The 17,880-nt window shown below is 38.1% G+C and overlaps 1 protein-coding gene across 1 annotated transcript; it reads left to right on the top strand.

Annotated features, from left to right (window-relative positions):
• Positions 1-579: 579 nt before the first annotated feature.
• Positions 580-16,178, top strand: LOC307120827 (CD48 antigen-like; the record flags this gene model as incomplete). The annotated part of the gene is made up of 5 exons (XM_079808002.1): positions 580-668; positions 7,406-7,410; positions 15,215-15,553; positions 15,665-15,934; positions 16,027-16,178. 5 exons carry the CDS (start codon positions 580-582, stop codon positions 16,176-16,178), a joined length of 855 nt encoding a protein of 284 aa, XP_079664128.1.
• Positions 16,179-17,880: the final 1,702 nt, after the last annotated feature.

Below are 17,880 nucleotides of genomic sequence, written 5' to 3'. Positions count from 1 at the left end.
TGGGCGAGGAAGAGCGCCTGGAAACGTCGCTCCTGCTCTTCCCTTATCTCCAGCATCGACTGGTGTTGTTCCTTATGTAGGCCTGCGAGTGCCTGGATGATGTCCGCAAATGACGTTGCTGACGGCGTTTGCATGGCGGCAGCTCTGGTCTTCTTCCTCCCGGGTTTCAGCACCAATGTAACAAAGTTTGTATAAGGTAAGGAAGAAGACAAGGGGTCGGCTTACTGGGACACGAACTCAGGTTTATTTGTCGTATCTCTCAGATCACAAAACAACGTGCACATCACACAAAACAGCTCTCTTGTCCCGTGTCCCAGTGGCTGTGTGCATGTCCAGCATCTCTCTCTCTGGTCCTCATTTCCTCTCCACGCCAATTACTGAAACAAGAGACAGGTGTTTATCATTTATCAGCTCGTCCTCTGACTCTCTCTCCTGTCACATACCTCGCTAAACCACGCCCCCCTCACCACAATCTCATATTTACTTTTTGTATAATCAGCTGTATATAATAACTTGCCTTTTTGTATTGCTTCCCTTTTCCTAGATGTCCAGTGGCAATTGTAAATCACAGCAGCAGTAATGAGCAGCAGTACAACAGCAGAACAACAGCAGCAGAAGCACTTATTCCTGCTGCAGCAGCTGAAGAATGGAACAGATGAAGACAAACAGTCATTATTATTACTTGAGATCAACTGATAACTGATTTTACCAATACTGTTGACTGATATTTACATCTTTCTGTTTTCAGTAGAAAGTTGCAGGATATTGATTTAACTTGTAAATTGCGCCATCTGGTGTTTTTGAGCAACAGTATCAAGCATCAAGCACTGTGAGCTCAACAGAAAACTGACTGATATTGTGCGCTTTTCTTGTTATTAAAGGGGCACTTCAGCGCTGGGAAGATGAATGTGTATTTAAACTGTCATTTATGTAGTAGAAATGTGAAATTATTTTTGAATTTGGTGCCTTCTAGACTGAGAAAAGACAGAAAATGTATTTTTGCCTCATGTGGATGAAAGACAACAACTCCCAGAATGCACTTGCTTAGCTGCCCTACGAGGCCACTCCCAAAGCCAAGGCTACTAGTTATCACTTGCCCACCATGACACCGCCCCCACCGTTGTTTTGATTTTCATAGTAATAAAATAATTTAGTTCAGTTAGAGAATAGACACTACAATTAAAAACCGAATGTGTCTTTTCAATAAAGTGTGGGTGAAACGAACGAAAGTCACGGATCAACCACAGCAGGAGTCAGATTTCATCAAATATCATGAGAGCGAAGAGCTGAGCAGAGCTGAGGTAAGCGCGGAAGTCAATCACAGCGCTTGTCCAGTCTGGCGCATTTTCAGATCGCATATGGAAGCTAAACTTTGATAAGAATTAATTGAAAAGTTGAAACACTCACTTTGCTTCGCACTGCTCCGTTATTAATGCCCGGTCCGAGCGGCCGTACGCATTTACATTCTGTGAGTGAGATCCCACCCCCTCTGAGCGGGTTGAAAACATGCCGAATTAGCTCCTAATACTGACTGTAGTCTTTAGCCTCTGGCCAAAAAATCCTCAGATGACGCAAAATGACGATATTTGCGTCATCTGAGGATTTTTTTCCAGAAATAAAATGCATAATTCTCTCGTCTCAGGGGGACATGAGGGGGCAAAAAAACTATTTTGCTATATATCCTAATTGTTTGTTAACATGTATTCATTACTTCAATGAGCTCATTGTTTCTGCCTCAATTTAATATGCTGTTTAATACTCTGTTAGCTAACTGCATACATTTCTGAAATACATAAATTGGACAGTCACCTCTGATAACAGATCACTCTAAATTGTAATGTAGACACATGCATGTCCTGTATAGCTGCTTTGAAACAATATGTATTGTGAAAAGCGCTATACAAGTAAATGTGAATAGAACTGAATTGAATTTAAATGTAAAATACTTGCTTTTAGACATAATGACTCACCACGAACAGTAACAATGAAGATCTTTTCACTGCTGCTTCTGGTTATGATCTTTAGTCTATAGAGTCCAGAGTCTGTGATTGTGGTGTTTGTGATGGTCAGAGATCCAGTCTGATGATCCAGCTTCAGTCTGTCTCTGAATCTCTCAGTACCTTCATTACACTGAACATCTGTGCAGACATTACTAAGATCTCTATTGATTTGAGCTATTCGAATGTTTTTAAAATACCATCTAATTCTGTCTTGTTGGTTTGTTTGAACACCAGTGTGTAGAGTGACTGAATCTCCCTCCTTCACTGACACTGATACTTCATCTGCACCAACACCAACACCAGACACACCTGAAGAAGAAATCAACAGTTCATTATGAGATAAACAACATTATACAACAGGAAATTGCTGTGATTTTTTTCCCCCACAGATCATAAAGATTCTGTATAGAAATATGTCTGGATTGATAATGTAACACAGCAAATAGTAAAAAGAAAAGAAAACAGTAGGACAATTCAGATGCATGATTAATTCATGTCGCAAATAAACCACACATCTTATATATTTTGACAGGGCATCTTGCTTCATTATTTATTATGAATTTCTTAACCAAACTTCAACAACATAAGGGCAGATCCCAGACGCTGTAAAGTGACGCGCTTGAGTGATCAAGAATACTCCAAAATATAAATAAGTTCTGCGAATCCCATCTTCGTTTTCTTTCCTTACATCCTTCCCTCGCATCATACGAGGAAAGGAAGCCAGGATGCACAAATAAGATTTCCTCCGTCCTCTTTGCACAATGAGAAACCCTCAGGGAGTTCTGCACTCTTCGGTCTAGCATACACTAGCATGAAGCTTTTCCTTTCATGTCATCATTGTTGAGATTCATACACTGATTGATGTCTGTGTGTGTCTAAATGATGCCACACCCTTGAAACTGAGCTTGTGTGTGATGTCTGCAAGCCTAAATGTCTGACAATGGTCAAGTAAAACCACTCACTGCAAATAAATGATGAATGCATTTCTGTCGAATGTAAAGCGATTAGAAGAGAGACAGTAACATAAGCCGTCTTACCATTAACGGAACACAAAAGCAACAAGAGCAAACTAAACAGAAGCTCCATTCTTCCTCTTCATCTTATTCGTCTTATTCCTCGTCTTATTCTTCTCCCTCGTCTTTTTCTTTAGGGGTTAACGGCATCCGTTAATGTTGCACTAACAACATCTTCCGGGTTCACTCTCCTGTAATGTCCAATACGTCATAGTCTTGTCATCAGTCCTGTTTTTGTTTAAAACATTTTTTTTAAACTTCCTCTAGCCCCACTTTCCAGTATTTCCTTCATTCCTGTCCCTGTTATTCCAGTTTTTCCTAATTCTTCCATCATTTATTTCCTCTGTTCTTCATAGTGTCTGCAACTCATCAGCAAATGCTCTATAGTTTCTGCAACATGACAATATCCACACAAAAACAGTTGGGTGCTTCCTCATAATGTGTAGTGTGCCATTCAAATTACTGTGACCGATCCTAAACTATTTCTTCTTTTCTATTCCCTCCCCTATTCTTCACAGCCCCAACTTTATTTTGAATAGCATACAAATGTCTCCCTTTAGTTTCCCTGTCCCACTGATGTTGCCATTCTCAAATGGCTTCTATACTCTTTCCTTCAGATTTTTGACAACTTCCTATTTTATTCAATGTTTAACAGCGTGTTTGGTGAATGTGTCCACTCTCTCATTATCCACAATGCCGATATGAGCAGGAATCCCAATCAGCTGAATCTCATAGCATTTTTTCCTTATTCTTGTGAATATTATCAATATTGTAATTCCTGATGACTATTAGACATACCTGTAATGCCATACAATATAGAGCTGACACTGAATCACTTCCAATTAAACTAGAGCTGCCGCTAATGACTATTTTTATATTGATTAATCTAATGACACATTTTTCGATTAATCTATCGACTAATTTATCACAATAATTTTCAACAATTTTACTTAAAAACATTTAATTGAACTTGCAACATTGGCCTTCAGTAGTGTAGCCTACTATAAAAAAGTATAAATTTAAACAAGCCCTTGACAAAATATAAAACTAAATGAGCAAAAATGTAAAAAGGTACAAATTTGTAAACCAACATAACAAAAAAAAAGAGAATATCAGCAAATACTTTTTATATAGAATAGTGTTGTCACGATCAGTGTTGGGGAATGTTACTTTGAAAAATAATGCATTACAATATTGCGTTACTCCCTTAAAAAGTAACTAATTGAGTTACTTAGTTACTTTTTTAAAAAAGTAATGCGTTACGTTACTTCTAGTAATTTTCATCATCAAAGGTCAGCAGCAAGACATTGGTAAATTAAATATAAAGGTAGATTATGCATAAAAATAGTTGTTTTATTTAACATTTAATTATTGGAGGTTTGCATAGTACTCTGATTTTGCATTTGACTGATTTTATTCATTTTGAGGAGTACAGAATCTTTATTGTGCAAGTGAGATAAATAAATGCTCACATTTAGTCTAGAACTGCAATAACCATCATGTTTACACACAACGCCTCTGCACTTATTTTTCTCAACATGGGGGCCGTAGAGCTGTCAGTCAAATTAATGTGAAAAAGGAATGCATTTCTGTCGAATGTAAAGCGATTAGATAAGAGAGACAATAACATAAGCCTAAATGTCTTACCATGATTGACTGACAGCAACAGCAACAATGGCAAACTGAACAGAAGCTTAATTTCCCCAACTTTTCCTTAAAAAAATCATTGCAGCCAATAGCGCGGTGGTCCTCCTCTGCATCTGACGTCCAAAGCGAAAGTAAAAACCATAACAATATAAGTCCATCAAAAACACACTTCACTCCATTTATCAGCAATAGTAAGCAATTATTAATGAATTCGTTGATCGAAAGAGAGATAAAAAAATGTCTGTGAGGTCATGTAAACATAAGATCACTGCGAGTGAATTAAAGAGAACAACACGTTTATGAATTTTCTACTTCACTGGAGATGCAGTTCTTTCACCAAAGTCAAAGTAAACTACAACCCCAAATCAGAAAAAGTTGGGACAGTATGGAAAACGCAAATAAATAAAAAAAAGAAGTGATTTCTAAATTTACTTTGACTTGTATTTCATTGCAGACAATATGAACACAAAATATTTCATGTTTTGTCTGGTCAACTTCATGTCATTTGTAAATATGCATCCTTTCCTGTCATTCAGACCTGCAACACATTTCAAAAAAAGTTGGGACAGGAGCAATTTAGGGCTAGTAATGAGGTAAAATGGTTAAATAATGATGTGATTTGAAACAGGTGATGTCAACAGGTGATTGTAATTATGATTTGGTACAAAAGCAGCATCCAAGAAAGGTCTAATCCTTTAGGAGCAAAGATGGGCCGAGGATCGCCAGTTTGCCAACAAATACGTGAGAAAATTATTGAAATGTTTAAAAACAATGTTCCTCAAGGAAAGATAGGAAGAGATTTGGATATTTCACATTCAACAGTGCATAACATAATTAAAAGATTCAAGGAATCTGGAGGAATTTCAGTGCGTAAAGGACAAGGGCGCAAGCCTAAGCTGAACAACCGTGATCTCCGATCCCTCAGGTGGCACTGCATCAAGAATCGTCATTCATCTATAAGCGATATCACCACATGGGCTCAGGACTACTTTGGCAAACCTTTGTCAAGTACCACAATATGTAGTTACATCCACAAATGCCAGTTAAAACTGTGCTGTGCCAAAAGGAAGCCCTATGTTAACAGTGTCCAGAAGCGCCGTCGACTTCTCTGGGCTCGGAGGCATCTGGGATGGACCATCACACAGTGGAAACGTGTACTGTGGTCAGATGAATCAGTATTTCAGGTATTTTTTGGGAGGAATGGACGTCGTGTGCTCCGGACCAAAGAAGAAAAGGATCATCCAGACTGTTACCAGCAACAAGTCCAAAAGCCAGGGTCTGTCATGGTATGGGGTTGTGTTAGTGCCCTTGGCAAAGGTAACTTGCACTTCTGTGAAGGCACCATTAATGCTGAAAAGTACATAGATATTTTGGAGAATAATATGCTGCCTTCAAGAAGACATCTTTTCCAGGGACGTCCATGCATATTTCAACAAGACAATGCAAAACCACATTCTGCACACATTATAAAGTCCTGGCTGCGGAGGAAGAGGGTACGGGTACTTGACTGGCCTGTCTACAGTCCCGACTTGTCTCCAATAGAGAATGTGTGACGACAACGAAGACCTCGTACTGTTGCCCACCTTAAGACTTGTTTGCAGGAAAAATGGGACAAAATTACACCTGAAACACTTCATCACTTGGTGTCTTCAGTCCCTAAACGTCCTTTAAGTGTTGTGAAAAGGAATGGCAACATCAAGTGGTAAATGCTTTACTGTCCCAACTTTTTTTTAAATGTTAAATGTTTAAATGTTGCAGGTCTGAATGACAGGAAAGGATGCATATTTACAAATGACATGAAGTTGACCAGACAAAACATGAAATAAGTTTTGTTCATATTGTCTGCAATGTAATACAAGTCAAAGTAAATTTAGAAATCACTTCTTTTTTTTTTATTTGCGTTTTCCATACTGTCCCAACTTTTTCTGATTTGGGGTTGTAGTAATCTCCCCAGGAATACTGCATGCAGCCTGGCCATAGGGAGCCTCGGGACTTGACAGGATGGCAGGTGTCCCGACATTTGATCCTACCCGTCAAGATTCTCCTACCTAGGCTTACACGTGACATGGGTGTTTAGAATCACAGTTCGGAGCAGTGTTTCGAAACATCTGCGCTTCGGGATCTCGGCAAAGCGCCGAAACGTCATTTTCCCGTCAGCCATCCCTAATTGCTGCTTGGCTTCCTGCTTGCCTTTGTAAACCTTGTTCATCTCTTGCTGCTGGACGAATGGCGTTATCTCAACATGTTTGGTGAATTAAGTTGCCGGTATAAGAGCACTTGAAGACTGCTGCTCAGATTTGGACGTTCATTGCTGCTGTTTTGTTCCTGATATTCTAACCCTTTTGTTTTGTTTTATTAACCTGTTTGAGTGCGCTTACTTCCATGTGAGCAACTGCAGCTTTGTTGATGTTTGTTTTACTCGCTTATTTTAGTTATTTTCCTTCATTATTGTGTGATTATTCAGTTTATCTTTCTTTATTACGGTGTGATTATTGAATCTATCATTTTCCTGTATTTTGCTTGTTTTTTTTGGTGCTGCCTTTTTTTGTGTGTTGTGAATAATATTTTCTTTTTATTAACCATTGAGCAGCTATGAGTGATAACTGGCCTGCGAAGCTGGGACAGGTTGGTGACCGTGGTCAATTTCTGTAACTGAGTGCAGGTTTGAGTAGATCATCTTCTCTTTTTGTTATTTTTGTTTGTTGATGGTGTCTTTTTTTTGTAATTTGTTTTCTTGTGTTTCAGGCACTGTGAGTCCGGAGCAGGAAGGCTAGTTGCTCTATTTGGTGGTGGGTCCTGATGCACAGTGTGGATATGGAAATTAATAAAGCCTCACATCACATTAATATGATGCTGGCAGCACAATCTGATAGGTATTTTATATCAATATGTAATTATTTTTAAATATTTACATAATTTTAAGGGTAGGTTTAGGGTAAGGGTAGGTATGGATATTAATAAAGCCTCAAATCACATTATTATAATACTGGTAGCACACTGTAAAAAAAAAAAAAAAATCAGGTCTCCAATTGAACATTTTCTAGTGACTGATCACATCTAAAATTTTCAGTAGGCCAAATTGAATTTCTTGAATTTTAATTGATTTAAATTGCATCAATTCACAGAAATTCAATTTGGCCAACTGAAAAACTTAGATGTGATCGGTCACTAGAAAATGTTCAATTGGAGACCTGAATTTTTTTTACAGTGCACAATCTGATAGGTAGCATTTTTGCTGTCGAATTGTGCTATACCTGTTTTAAAGGCAGCAAAATTGGCTAGGTAGGACAAATCGACAGAACACTGGTCGTAGTGGGCCGATCGGTGAAGTGATGGAGATCCCCCTCCACTCCTTGCTGTTATTACATATAGGCCTATATTAAATATTGGGGAAGATAAATCTCTTTCATAGAGGTTGTTTTCGTAGTTTCTACATGTTTTCACTTATTACAAATTCTATAGTTTATTCTATAGGCTTTTTTTTTTATTATTTTTTAGAAACCATAACGAGGAGCATAGTTTTATCTGTGACTACCATCTTACTAATAGTTGAACTTTTTATAATTCATTTTAATTAAATAAAATGTTAATTAAATTAGAGCTTGATGAAATATAAATATCACTGTCTTACATTGGAGTTAACTTAACTCTTTACTAATGTAACTGTTGTTAAAGTGATCGATCACCCCAAAATGTCATAATTTAGTCTCCATTTACTTCCCAAACCATTTTGATTACTTTGACTTCCATAAAAAAAATAAAAAAAATGAAATAGACATTTATCAATATATCTCTGTTTACGTTCTACAGGTTTGGAATGAGCAGTACATTTACGGCATATACACACATAGCTCAATGCCTTATACTGTCAAGTGCATTTCTATGTGACAAAAATTAAATATTACTGCAGTAAATTCAATAATAAGTACCATTATATGTTTTTGTCCTATTTTATCTAGCATTTACTCCAATTTAAAGCCCTAACCCCAGCAAAACATTCACGCGTGAACTCGTGGGCTGGATTTGTCCAGGGCCAAATATTATCCCCACTCCAGCCCTGAATCTCCCTATATGGACTGTAGCGTGTTGTAGACAACCGGGATCTGTTTGTAAAATATAGTATGCAAATAGACCTGTTTCAATAACCATGCCCTTCTACTTTAACCACTGACGGAAATGAGCGCAGTTAAGATCACAAAATATAGTATGCTATGAGGGAGCATTACTATGAGGTACCTTCAATAGGTAGTAATTAAAAGTCAACATTAAATCAAAATCAGTTTGCATGAATGGGTTTAATAGCAGTATTGGCTTGTTACTGGTGGATCTACAAACCATGTGCACTAAAAGTGTGTTCAAATTACCCTTTTCCCCATGTTTTTCAGCTAATAGTTTCTACTTTTCACTGAAATATTGTGAAAAATGTTTTTCTTTCTATCAGAAAGTTAAGGGGGAAGATAATGTGGAGTTTGGTTTCTTTCACTGAGGCGGGAACAACCTCAGAGTCTGACATATAGATAGAAGCATGATATGAACTTAATATGTTTAAATTTCAGGAGCATAAGTTTCAATGTTTCAAAAAATCCCAGTGGACATACAGCAGGGTCATTATGGGGACATTCAATTGTAATATCCAGAGATGTACACAGAAAATATGTGACTGTGAAACATCTAATATAATACTGTACACGAATGTTGTCAATATAGAAATAGACACTTTTTGCCCATGGATTTAATTACAAAATCTAACAGCAGGAGCTAATTGAACAACAACAACAACAACAACAACAACAACCTTTCATCCAAAATAAACACCACGAAATAAAAAGCTTTTTATGAAACGGATAGTTCCAGTCCTTGATTCTGATTGGTCAATAGCTGTGTTTTTTTGATGATAAATATACATACAAGAAGTAAAATGACCACAAGATGTTGTTAGTGTGCACAGTGTTGAAAAGCTTCGAGTAATGAGCCATTTTTTCGTTACAGTTGAGGGGAAACCCCTAGTGCTTTGCAACCCTGTTGAAAAAAAAAAACAGCTGGTTAGGTATGTTTTGAAGCATGGCAGCTGGTTTATGCTGGTCCTTAGCTGGTCATGAGCTGGTTTATTAGGACCAGCTCACGACCAGCTAAGGACAAGCATAAACCAGCTCAAATCAGCTGCCATGCTTCAAAACATACCTAACCAGCATATGCTGTTTTTTTTCAACAAGTAAAGCTTCATTTCACCACCATCACTGCTCTGTGGTATCACTGCACAACACCCTTAGCAACCACTTTTAGCAACGTAAACATGTTTGTTCTCATTGATATTTTTCATTGAAGCTTACTGTATTATTTAGTAGGTATTGTGAGAGAGAGCGAGATTGAGTGACTGAATGCATTACCTGCATTCAGATTTAGTATAACAGTTAATGGGTTTTCTGTGTCCTCGCACTGGCTGCATCCGAAGGCACCCTTGGAAACAGTTTCGGACAGCCTTCTGTGGTCACGTAACGTAATTACGTTGGTTATTAACTGCTCCATCTGGTGTCTTAAGTGCAGGATTTCAGAGTGCTATTAATGTAATAAAGATGGACAAAAGCCAGCTTATACAGTTATGTATTAGCACTGATGTACTAGCCCACCAAGGAGGCTGAGAATGGTACTACTTGAATAGAAGCACAGAGGTATGTCTTCATTGCAGGTCAGGTAATAATAGTAAAATATTAAAATAAAGTTATATTAAAAATAGCAGTGCTGTCCATTATGTTTTATTACCATATTACTGTTCATTGTTGTATGTTCATTTCAACGTCTTGGCAGCTATTATTTAAAAAAAAAAAAAATAACACAGTAACCAGTTTTTGATTTAATATTTTACTATACATAATATTGTTAGCAAATGAGGAGTTTTAATGAACACTTATTAACTGTTCAACACCCGAGCAACCACCCAGAATACCCTAGCAACCAGCCCGAGAACCCTAACAACCGCATAACATACATCCCAAGTACCTTTACAACCGCATAGCAACCACCCATAATACCATAGCAACCACATAGCAACAATCTAGCAACCACATCTATCTATCTATCTATCTATCTATCTATCTATCTATCTATCTATCTATCTATCTATCTATCTATCTATCTATCTATCTATCTATCTATCTATCTATCTATCTATCTATCTATCTATCTATCTCTAAGTACTTCTAACTGAAAACCTTCAAGCTTTAAACTTTTAAAACTTCTTAAATTGTTCTGGTCTGGCTTTCTCAAGCCAACTTAAAGGGATAGTTCACCCAAAAATAAAAATTAGCCCATGATTTACTCACCCTCAAGTCATCCTAGGTGTATATGACATTCATCTTTCAGACAAATACAATCTGAGTTATATTAAAGATGTCCAGGCTAATCCAAGCTTTATAATGGCAGTAATAGTTGCTCTGTTTTTGAAGTCCATAAAAAATGCATCTGTCCATCGAATAACGTGCTCCACGCAGCTCTGGGTTGTGTATATAAATAATAAAGGCCTTGTGAAGCGAATCGATCTGTTTGTGTAAGAAAAATATCCATATTTAAAACTTTATAAAGTAAAGTTCCAGGCGATCGCCTTCCGTGGAAAAGTGTTGAAAGTTCCTTCTTGCAATTCAAGATGCGTACGGGACGTCTGATGAGTGTACCTGGTCGCATTAGTCTTTTGATCGGCAGGGGAACTTTCAACACCTTTTCCATAAATTGAATACAGAAGGCGGTCGGCCGAAAGTTTACTTTATAAAGTTTAAAATATGGATATTTTTCTTACACAAACACATCGATTCGCTTCAGTAGGCCTTTATGAACACCCCAGAGCCATGTTGAGCAGTTATTTGACGGACAGATGCACTTTTTATGGACTTCAAAAACAGAGCAACTATTACTTCTATTATAAACTTTTAAAATATAACTCTTTTTAAAACTCTTAATTTTATTCGTCTGAAAGAAGAATGTCATATTAGTTAGTTTGTAGATGAAGGATGACTTCAGGGTGAATAAATCATGTGTCAACAAACTTATAGTTATATTGCTTTTCTGAGTTCTGAGTCCAAAGCAGTTCATATAAGCAGGACAGGAATACACTCTTCATCTACAAACTAACATAAACACACATTCACTGTATAGCCACTCTCACATGTAAGATGTCTGTCCCAAAAAAAAAAACCCAGCAGGTTTCAGTTTGCCTCAGAAGATGTACTTCTGTAAAACTAGTTCTGTGATATCAGACATGGTTTTAACCTTAACTTACTTCCCAACTTTAAATTTAATTTTTATGTTAACCATAACTTACTCCCATTCACTAATTGAGAGCTGAATAAATACACAAAACAATTACTAGAGTTTCTCTCTGTTTTACCATGAAATGAAGTTTTTATTTTACATGTGTATATATAACGTGTGTGTGTGTGTGTGTGTGTGTGTGTGTGTGTGTGTGTGTGTGTGTGTGTGTGTGTGTGTGTGCATGTGTGTGTGTGTGTGCATTAGGAGGGGTCAGCCTCTGTCGGGGGAGGATTCACATGCCACATTACCTCTGTTGCGTTTGTTTGGATCAGTTGTGCTTTCATTGATAGCCGTATTAGATCAGAAAATGTTTTGCGCGCTTATTTGGTTCTGTTTGTGCTGCTGGCATCTGATCGGTAAGTTATAAACATATTTTTGTCGATTAAATCCATCTTGTTGTTTTTGAAATCTTAATTACAAATGCATATTCTCCTTTGGCAAAATCATTTTTAATTCCTCTGCAGTAATCATAAACCTCTACAAACATAATGTGATATATCCATATAATTACCCCGTTTAATCCCAAATTTTTCCCAGACACAAAAATATCCAAATCATGTGTCATTAGTATCCCTTTGAAACAATCAATCATAATTTTTAGAAATTTTCATGGAAAAGTGTGTGAAAAAGTGTGTTTTATGATCGGTCACAATTGTGACCGGTGGGATACGGTGTTGTATCAACCATTGGACAGACTGAATATAGGTCTATTTGACCTGTGCAGTGTGTTTGTGAGTGTGTTTCTGTCTCTGTGTGTGTGTGTGTGTGTGTGTGTGTGTGTGTGTGTGTGTGTGTGTGTGTGTGCGCGCGCGTGCGAGTGTATAAAATCCTTACATAAAAGGCTAGTTATTATCACTTTTAAAAGTTCCCGCATTGCCTCTAAATGCTCTCTCATTGTAGCCTTATACTATCGGCTAGCAATATGAATACTGGGAGCAGCGTTACGAATATTGAGTTTAAGACAAAAAACAACAACAATCATCAATGTATTTCAACATTGTAACTTTACTGCAACTTACTTTAGTGCAACATTATATTTGAAAACGTAAATTTTTAGTGCAAAATTCATTTGAACAATTTTTCATGCAGTATGCATTGAACACACTGAACATGAAGGTAAACATTCAGGATTGAGGTAGCCGGCTGAACATGCTTTCAAGTATAGGCCAACACTGACTGACTGAACAACAAAATAAAATAGGTTGTAGATCAAAGAGCAAAGCAATGCCTTGAATGGTCGTTTTTTCCCCCAGCTTTTCTAGACTCCAAAGTACTGTTTGTTTGTAACTGTATGCAACCATGTGTGCGTGTGCGTGTACGTGTGTGTGTGTGTGTGTGTGTGTGTGTGTGTGCATGCTTGTGAACTCTATGTCCGACTGCATTCTCCTGTCTTTCTCTTTTCCTTTTCTACACTCTATGGTACAGCTTGAAGCACTCAATGTGCAGTGGTACTTTGCATTTCTCACATGCATAGGTAGTGCGTTTCTCACAATGGCGACATCTCTGGAACCGGTGCATCGTGTTAGCTAGCTAGTCTTCCTGGGGTCCGTGTGTGTGTGTGCATGTGTGTGTGTGTGTGTGTGTGGTGTGCCTACCTGTAATTGCGTGTGTGTGTGTGTGTGTGCGTGCGTGTGCGTGTGCGTGTGTAGAAAGTTAAGTAGAATTAGTTAGCTAGCTAGTCTTTGTGTGTGTGTGTATGTGCGTGTGCGTGTGTGGACAGTTGCAGTAGGTAGGAAGTTAGGTTGCAGCAGAATTAGCTAGCAGAATTAGCTAGCTAGCTAGTCTTCCTTGGGTCCGTGTGCGTGTGTGTGTGTGTGTGTTTCTGTGTGTGTGTCTGTGTAAAATTAGGTAGAAAGTTAGATAGCAGCAGAAAGTTAAGGTAGAACAGTTAGAACAGTTAATGTGTATTAGCATGTGGATACAATGGGTTATCCCACCGGTCACTATTGTTGCCGGTGACATGATTGTGAGCTCTATGACCACATTAAACAAAGTTGAGTAATTGCAAATGCATATATCAATACTAGACACCTTAAACATGATGTGTACCAAAAATCTATGTTCCATCCTTATGTTAACATACTTTACTAATCTTTTCTTTGGGAGATTTCTTGCTGCCATCCTCTTCTCTTGACGCAAACAGGAAGTAAACAGCTCTGGTCATGTGACAATTTACAGTAAACATGCAACACTGCACATATTTCATTGAGATCCTTTATTATTTCAATATCTGCTGGAAATGCATTGATAGATCATTCAGTAACATTTTTATAGCCTTAGAAATGAAAAAAAAATTTACGGTCACTATTGTGACCGGTGGGATTAAATGGGTTAACTTATTTTCATGCTGCACTTAAAGGGTTAGTTCGCCCAAAAATGAAAATTCTGTCATTAATTACTCACCCTCATGTCGTTCGACACACGTAAGACCTCCGTTCATCTTCGGAACACAAATTAAGATATTTTAGTTGACATCTGATGGCTAAGAAATGCACTGTACACTCTCAAGACCCATAAAAGGTACTAAAGACGTCGTTACAAAGTCCATCTCACTACAGTGGGTCTACAATAAGTATATGAAGCGACGAGAATAGTTTTTGTGCGCAAAAAAAAACGAAATAACGACATATAGTGATGACCGATTTCAAAACACTGCATCATGAAGCTTCAAAGCGTTATGAATCAGCGAGTCGAATCATGATTCGGATCGCGTGTCAAACCGCCAAACTGCTGAAATCATGTGACTTTGGTGATCCAAAACGCTGAATCGACTCACTGATTCATAAGGCTTCGAAGCTTCATGATGCGGTGTTTTGAAACCGGTCATTACTATATAAGTCATTATTTAGGGGTTTTTTTTGCTTACAAAAACTATTCTCGTCGCTTCATAAAGTTATTTTAGAACCACTGTAGTGAGATGGACTTTGTAACGACGTCTTTAGCACCTTTTATGGGTAAAAGTGCATTGTGCCAATGGAGGCCTTTCAGAGCCATCAGATTTCAACTAAAATATCTTCATTTGTGGTCTTACGGGTGTCGAACGACATGAGGGTAAGTAATTAATACCAAAATTTTCATTTTTGGGTGAACTAACCCTTTATATATATATATATATATATATATATATATATATATATATATATATATATATATATATATATAAGGGTTAGTTCACCCAAAAATGAAAATTTTGTCATATATATATAAAGAAACAGAAAAACTGTAATCTGAAAACCTCTTCATGTTCTCCAGGTGTGTTTGGTGTTGAAACAAATGAAATACAGTCAGTGCCAGTGTTGGAGGGAGATTCTGTAACTTTACACACTTATGTGACTATAATACATGAAGACGACGACATACTGTGGAAATTTGGAACTGAAAACTCCCTCATAGCTAAAATCAGCATTGAGAACCGAATCTTCTCCACATTTGATGATGTTCTTGATGGGAGATTCAGAGACAGACTGAAGCTGGACGATCAAACTGGATCTCTGACCATCACAAACACCACAACTGAACATGCTGGAGATTATCAACTAGAGTTAAATGGAGAGAAACTGACAACAAAAACATTCAGTGTTTCTGTCTATGGTGAGAAGAGATCTTTTGTCCTGTCCGTCATATATTCTTATTAAATTAACTTCTACAGTACCAAATGTTTAGACTTGTCCATATTTATCTTTGTTCTCTAATGTTTTCCAGCTCATCTGCCTGTTCCTGTCATCAGCAGTAACTCTTCAAACTGTTCGTCATCATGTTCACTGGTGTGTTCAGCGGTGAATGTGAGTCATGTGACTCTCTCCTGGTACAAAGGAAACAGTTTATTGTCCAGCATCAGTGTGTCTGATCTCAGCATCAGTCTCTCTCTACCTCTGGAGGTGGAATATCAGGATAAAAACACCTACAGCTGTGTGCTCAACAATCCCATCAGCCACCAGACTCAACATCTGGACGTCACTCAACTCTGTGCAGGTACGACAGCATGGCTGATATTAGTTGATGGCAGCGCTGATATTAGCGTTTATTGACTGAGCTGATCTCAGTTTGATGTTTTTATTCCTCAGACTCTGTCCACTGTTGTGGTTCAACTGAAGCTGTGTTCCGATTGGTCCTCTCTGCTCTGGTGGGCGTGGCTACTGTCTTTGTTCTGATTTATGACATCAGATCAAGAAGAGCTGAACAAGATCAAGCACATATTCACACATTGGGACAGTAAATGATGGTGTCATTTCTCATTCTCAACTATTTCAATCATTTATTAATCTTCATTTTTTTTAATGGCTTTATATATTAATCTGCTGGTATCAATGTTTATTTATTGGCATCTTTATCAATAAATTATTCCCTCTCAGAAGTTCAAGAGTCTCACCATCTTTTGTTATATTTCATAAGTTCACCTGCCCATCCAGTCTTGATTCATAGTGGTAAACATAAGCCCCGCTTCCACCAAAATCACCCAGAAAAATTTGTCCCAGGGACTTTTTCCCCCAGACCTGTTGCTGTCTGCTTTTCCATCGTGGTCTAAAGTACTGTGACGATTAGTCCGGTAATGCAGGAGTGCGCACGGCTTTGCAGTTCCCGCTGGATTTTGTCCTCCGCAAATAAGCTTAAAGGGATAGTTCACCCAAAAATGAAAATTCTGTCATCATTTACTCACCCTCAAGTTGTTCCAAACCTGTATGGGTTTCTTTGTTCTGTTGAACAAAAAAGAAGATATTTTGAAGAATGTTTTTAACCAAGCAGAAAAAGCAAACATTGACTACCATACACTGTCAAAACAAGAGTACAATATTGTACCTTTTAAGGTACAAGTGGCCGTCACTGGGGTGGTACCCTTAAGGGTACATTTTTGTACCTCTAAGTCAGGGGTAGGCAAGTTCGGTCCTATAGAGCTGATGTCCTGCAGAGTGTAGCTACTAAGCCACCACAGTATAAAACTCATGGCTGATCTGTGGCAAGAAAGTATTGTTGGTGAATATTATTTATTAACATTTTTAGTCAGCGATGAGTTTAGTCAAATGTTTTTCTCATGATCATTTTTGTTTATGGCTTCTTTTGATTTGAACAGATTACGTGTTTTGTTATCACTGTAACAAAAAAACAAATACACATACACATAAAAAGCCTAGAGTCACACTGCCCAACTAAAGGAAACACTGATCACCATAATGGTTTAAAATGTCTTTCAGGGTTGGAGCCAAACTCTGCAGAACAGTGACTCGCTAGGACCGAACTTGCCTAACCCTGCTCTAAGTAGAGGAAAACAATGGTAAAATTGTCCCCTAAGGACCAATTGTGTACCTTTAAAGGTACAGTTATATGTTTTGTTCCCCAAGGAACAAAATTGTTAGCCTGACAAGCCAGACCCACATCAAGATATTGGGTCTGGAAACTCACCATTGACAGGGCTCAATCCGAGGGGTGGGATAAACGGTTGTCTTTCAAATTCCCTCTGCACGCAATTGGATAGTGCCAAGACCGCCACAACCAACCAGAGCAAAGAAGAAGGTGAAGCCGAGCTAACGTTAGTTGATAGACTATCGCTGTATCCGGTCGGCAAAACGGCAAATCTTTTCTTAAGAATGACTTCAGTGCCGTTCTTTGTTCTTTTCTCAAATAAAAGCTTAACTCCAAGTCTTCCAGAGTCGTGGCCAAAGCCGATTCAAAAGGCCACTGTTCGCAAGCTTCTGTGTTTACAAGTAGCACGCAGAACCTCCGCAACTCTGCCGTGACGTGCCATCATAATATTAAGCCCGCCCACCGACTCTACACACGCTGTGATTGGCCTGACCAGAGTTTGGTTTTTCCAGCTCTCAGGTCTACCGAGAGTTGCTAGACTACACTCGCGGCAAAATACATTTTCTGCCGCTAGGGTGCGTCTAGATTTCTAGGCTACAAAATTGTACCTCCACTGTACC

The sequence above is a fragment of the Gobio gobio genome, assembly GCF_949357685.1.
Source record: "Gobio gobio genome assembly, chromosome: 24".
Taxonomy (NCBI): domain Eukaryota; kingdom Metazoa; phylum Chordata; class Actinopteri; order Cypriniformes; family Gobionidae; genus Gobio; species Gobio gobio.
The sequence above is the reverse complement of the archived record's forward strand: the minus strand, read 5'-3'. Positions and strand labels throughout refer to the sequence as shown.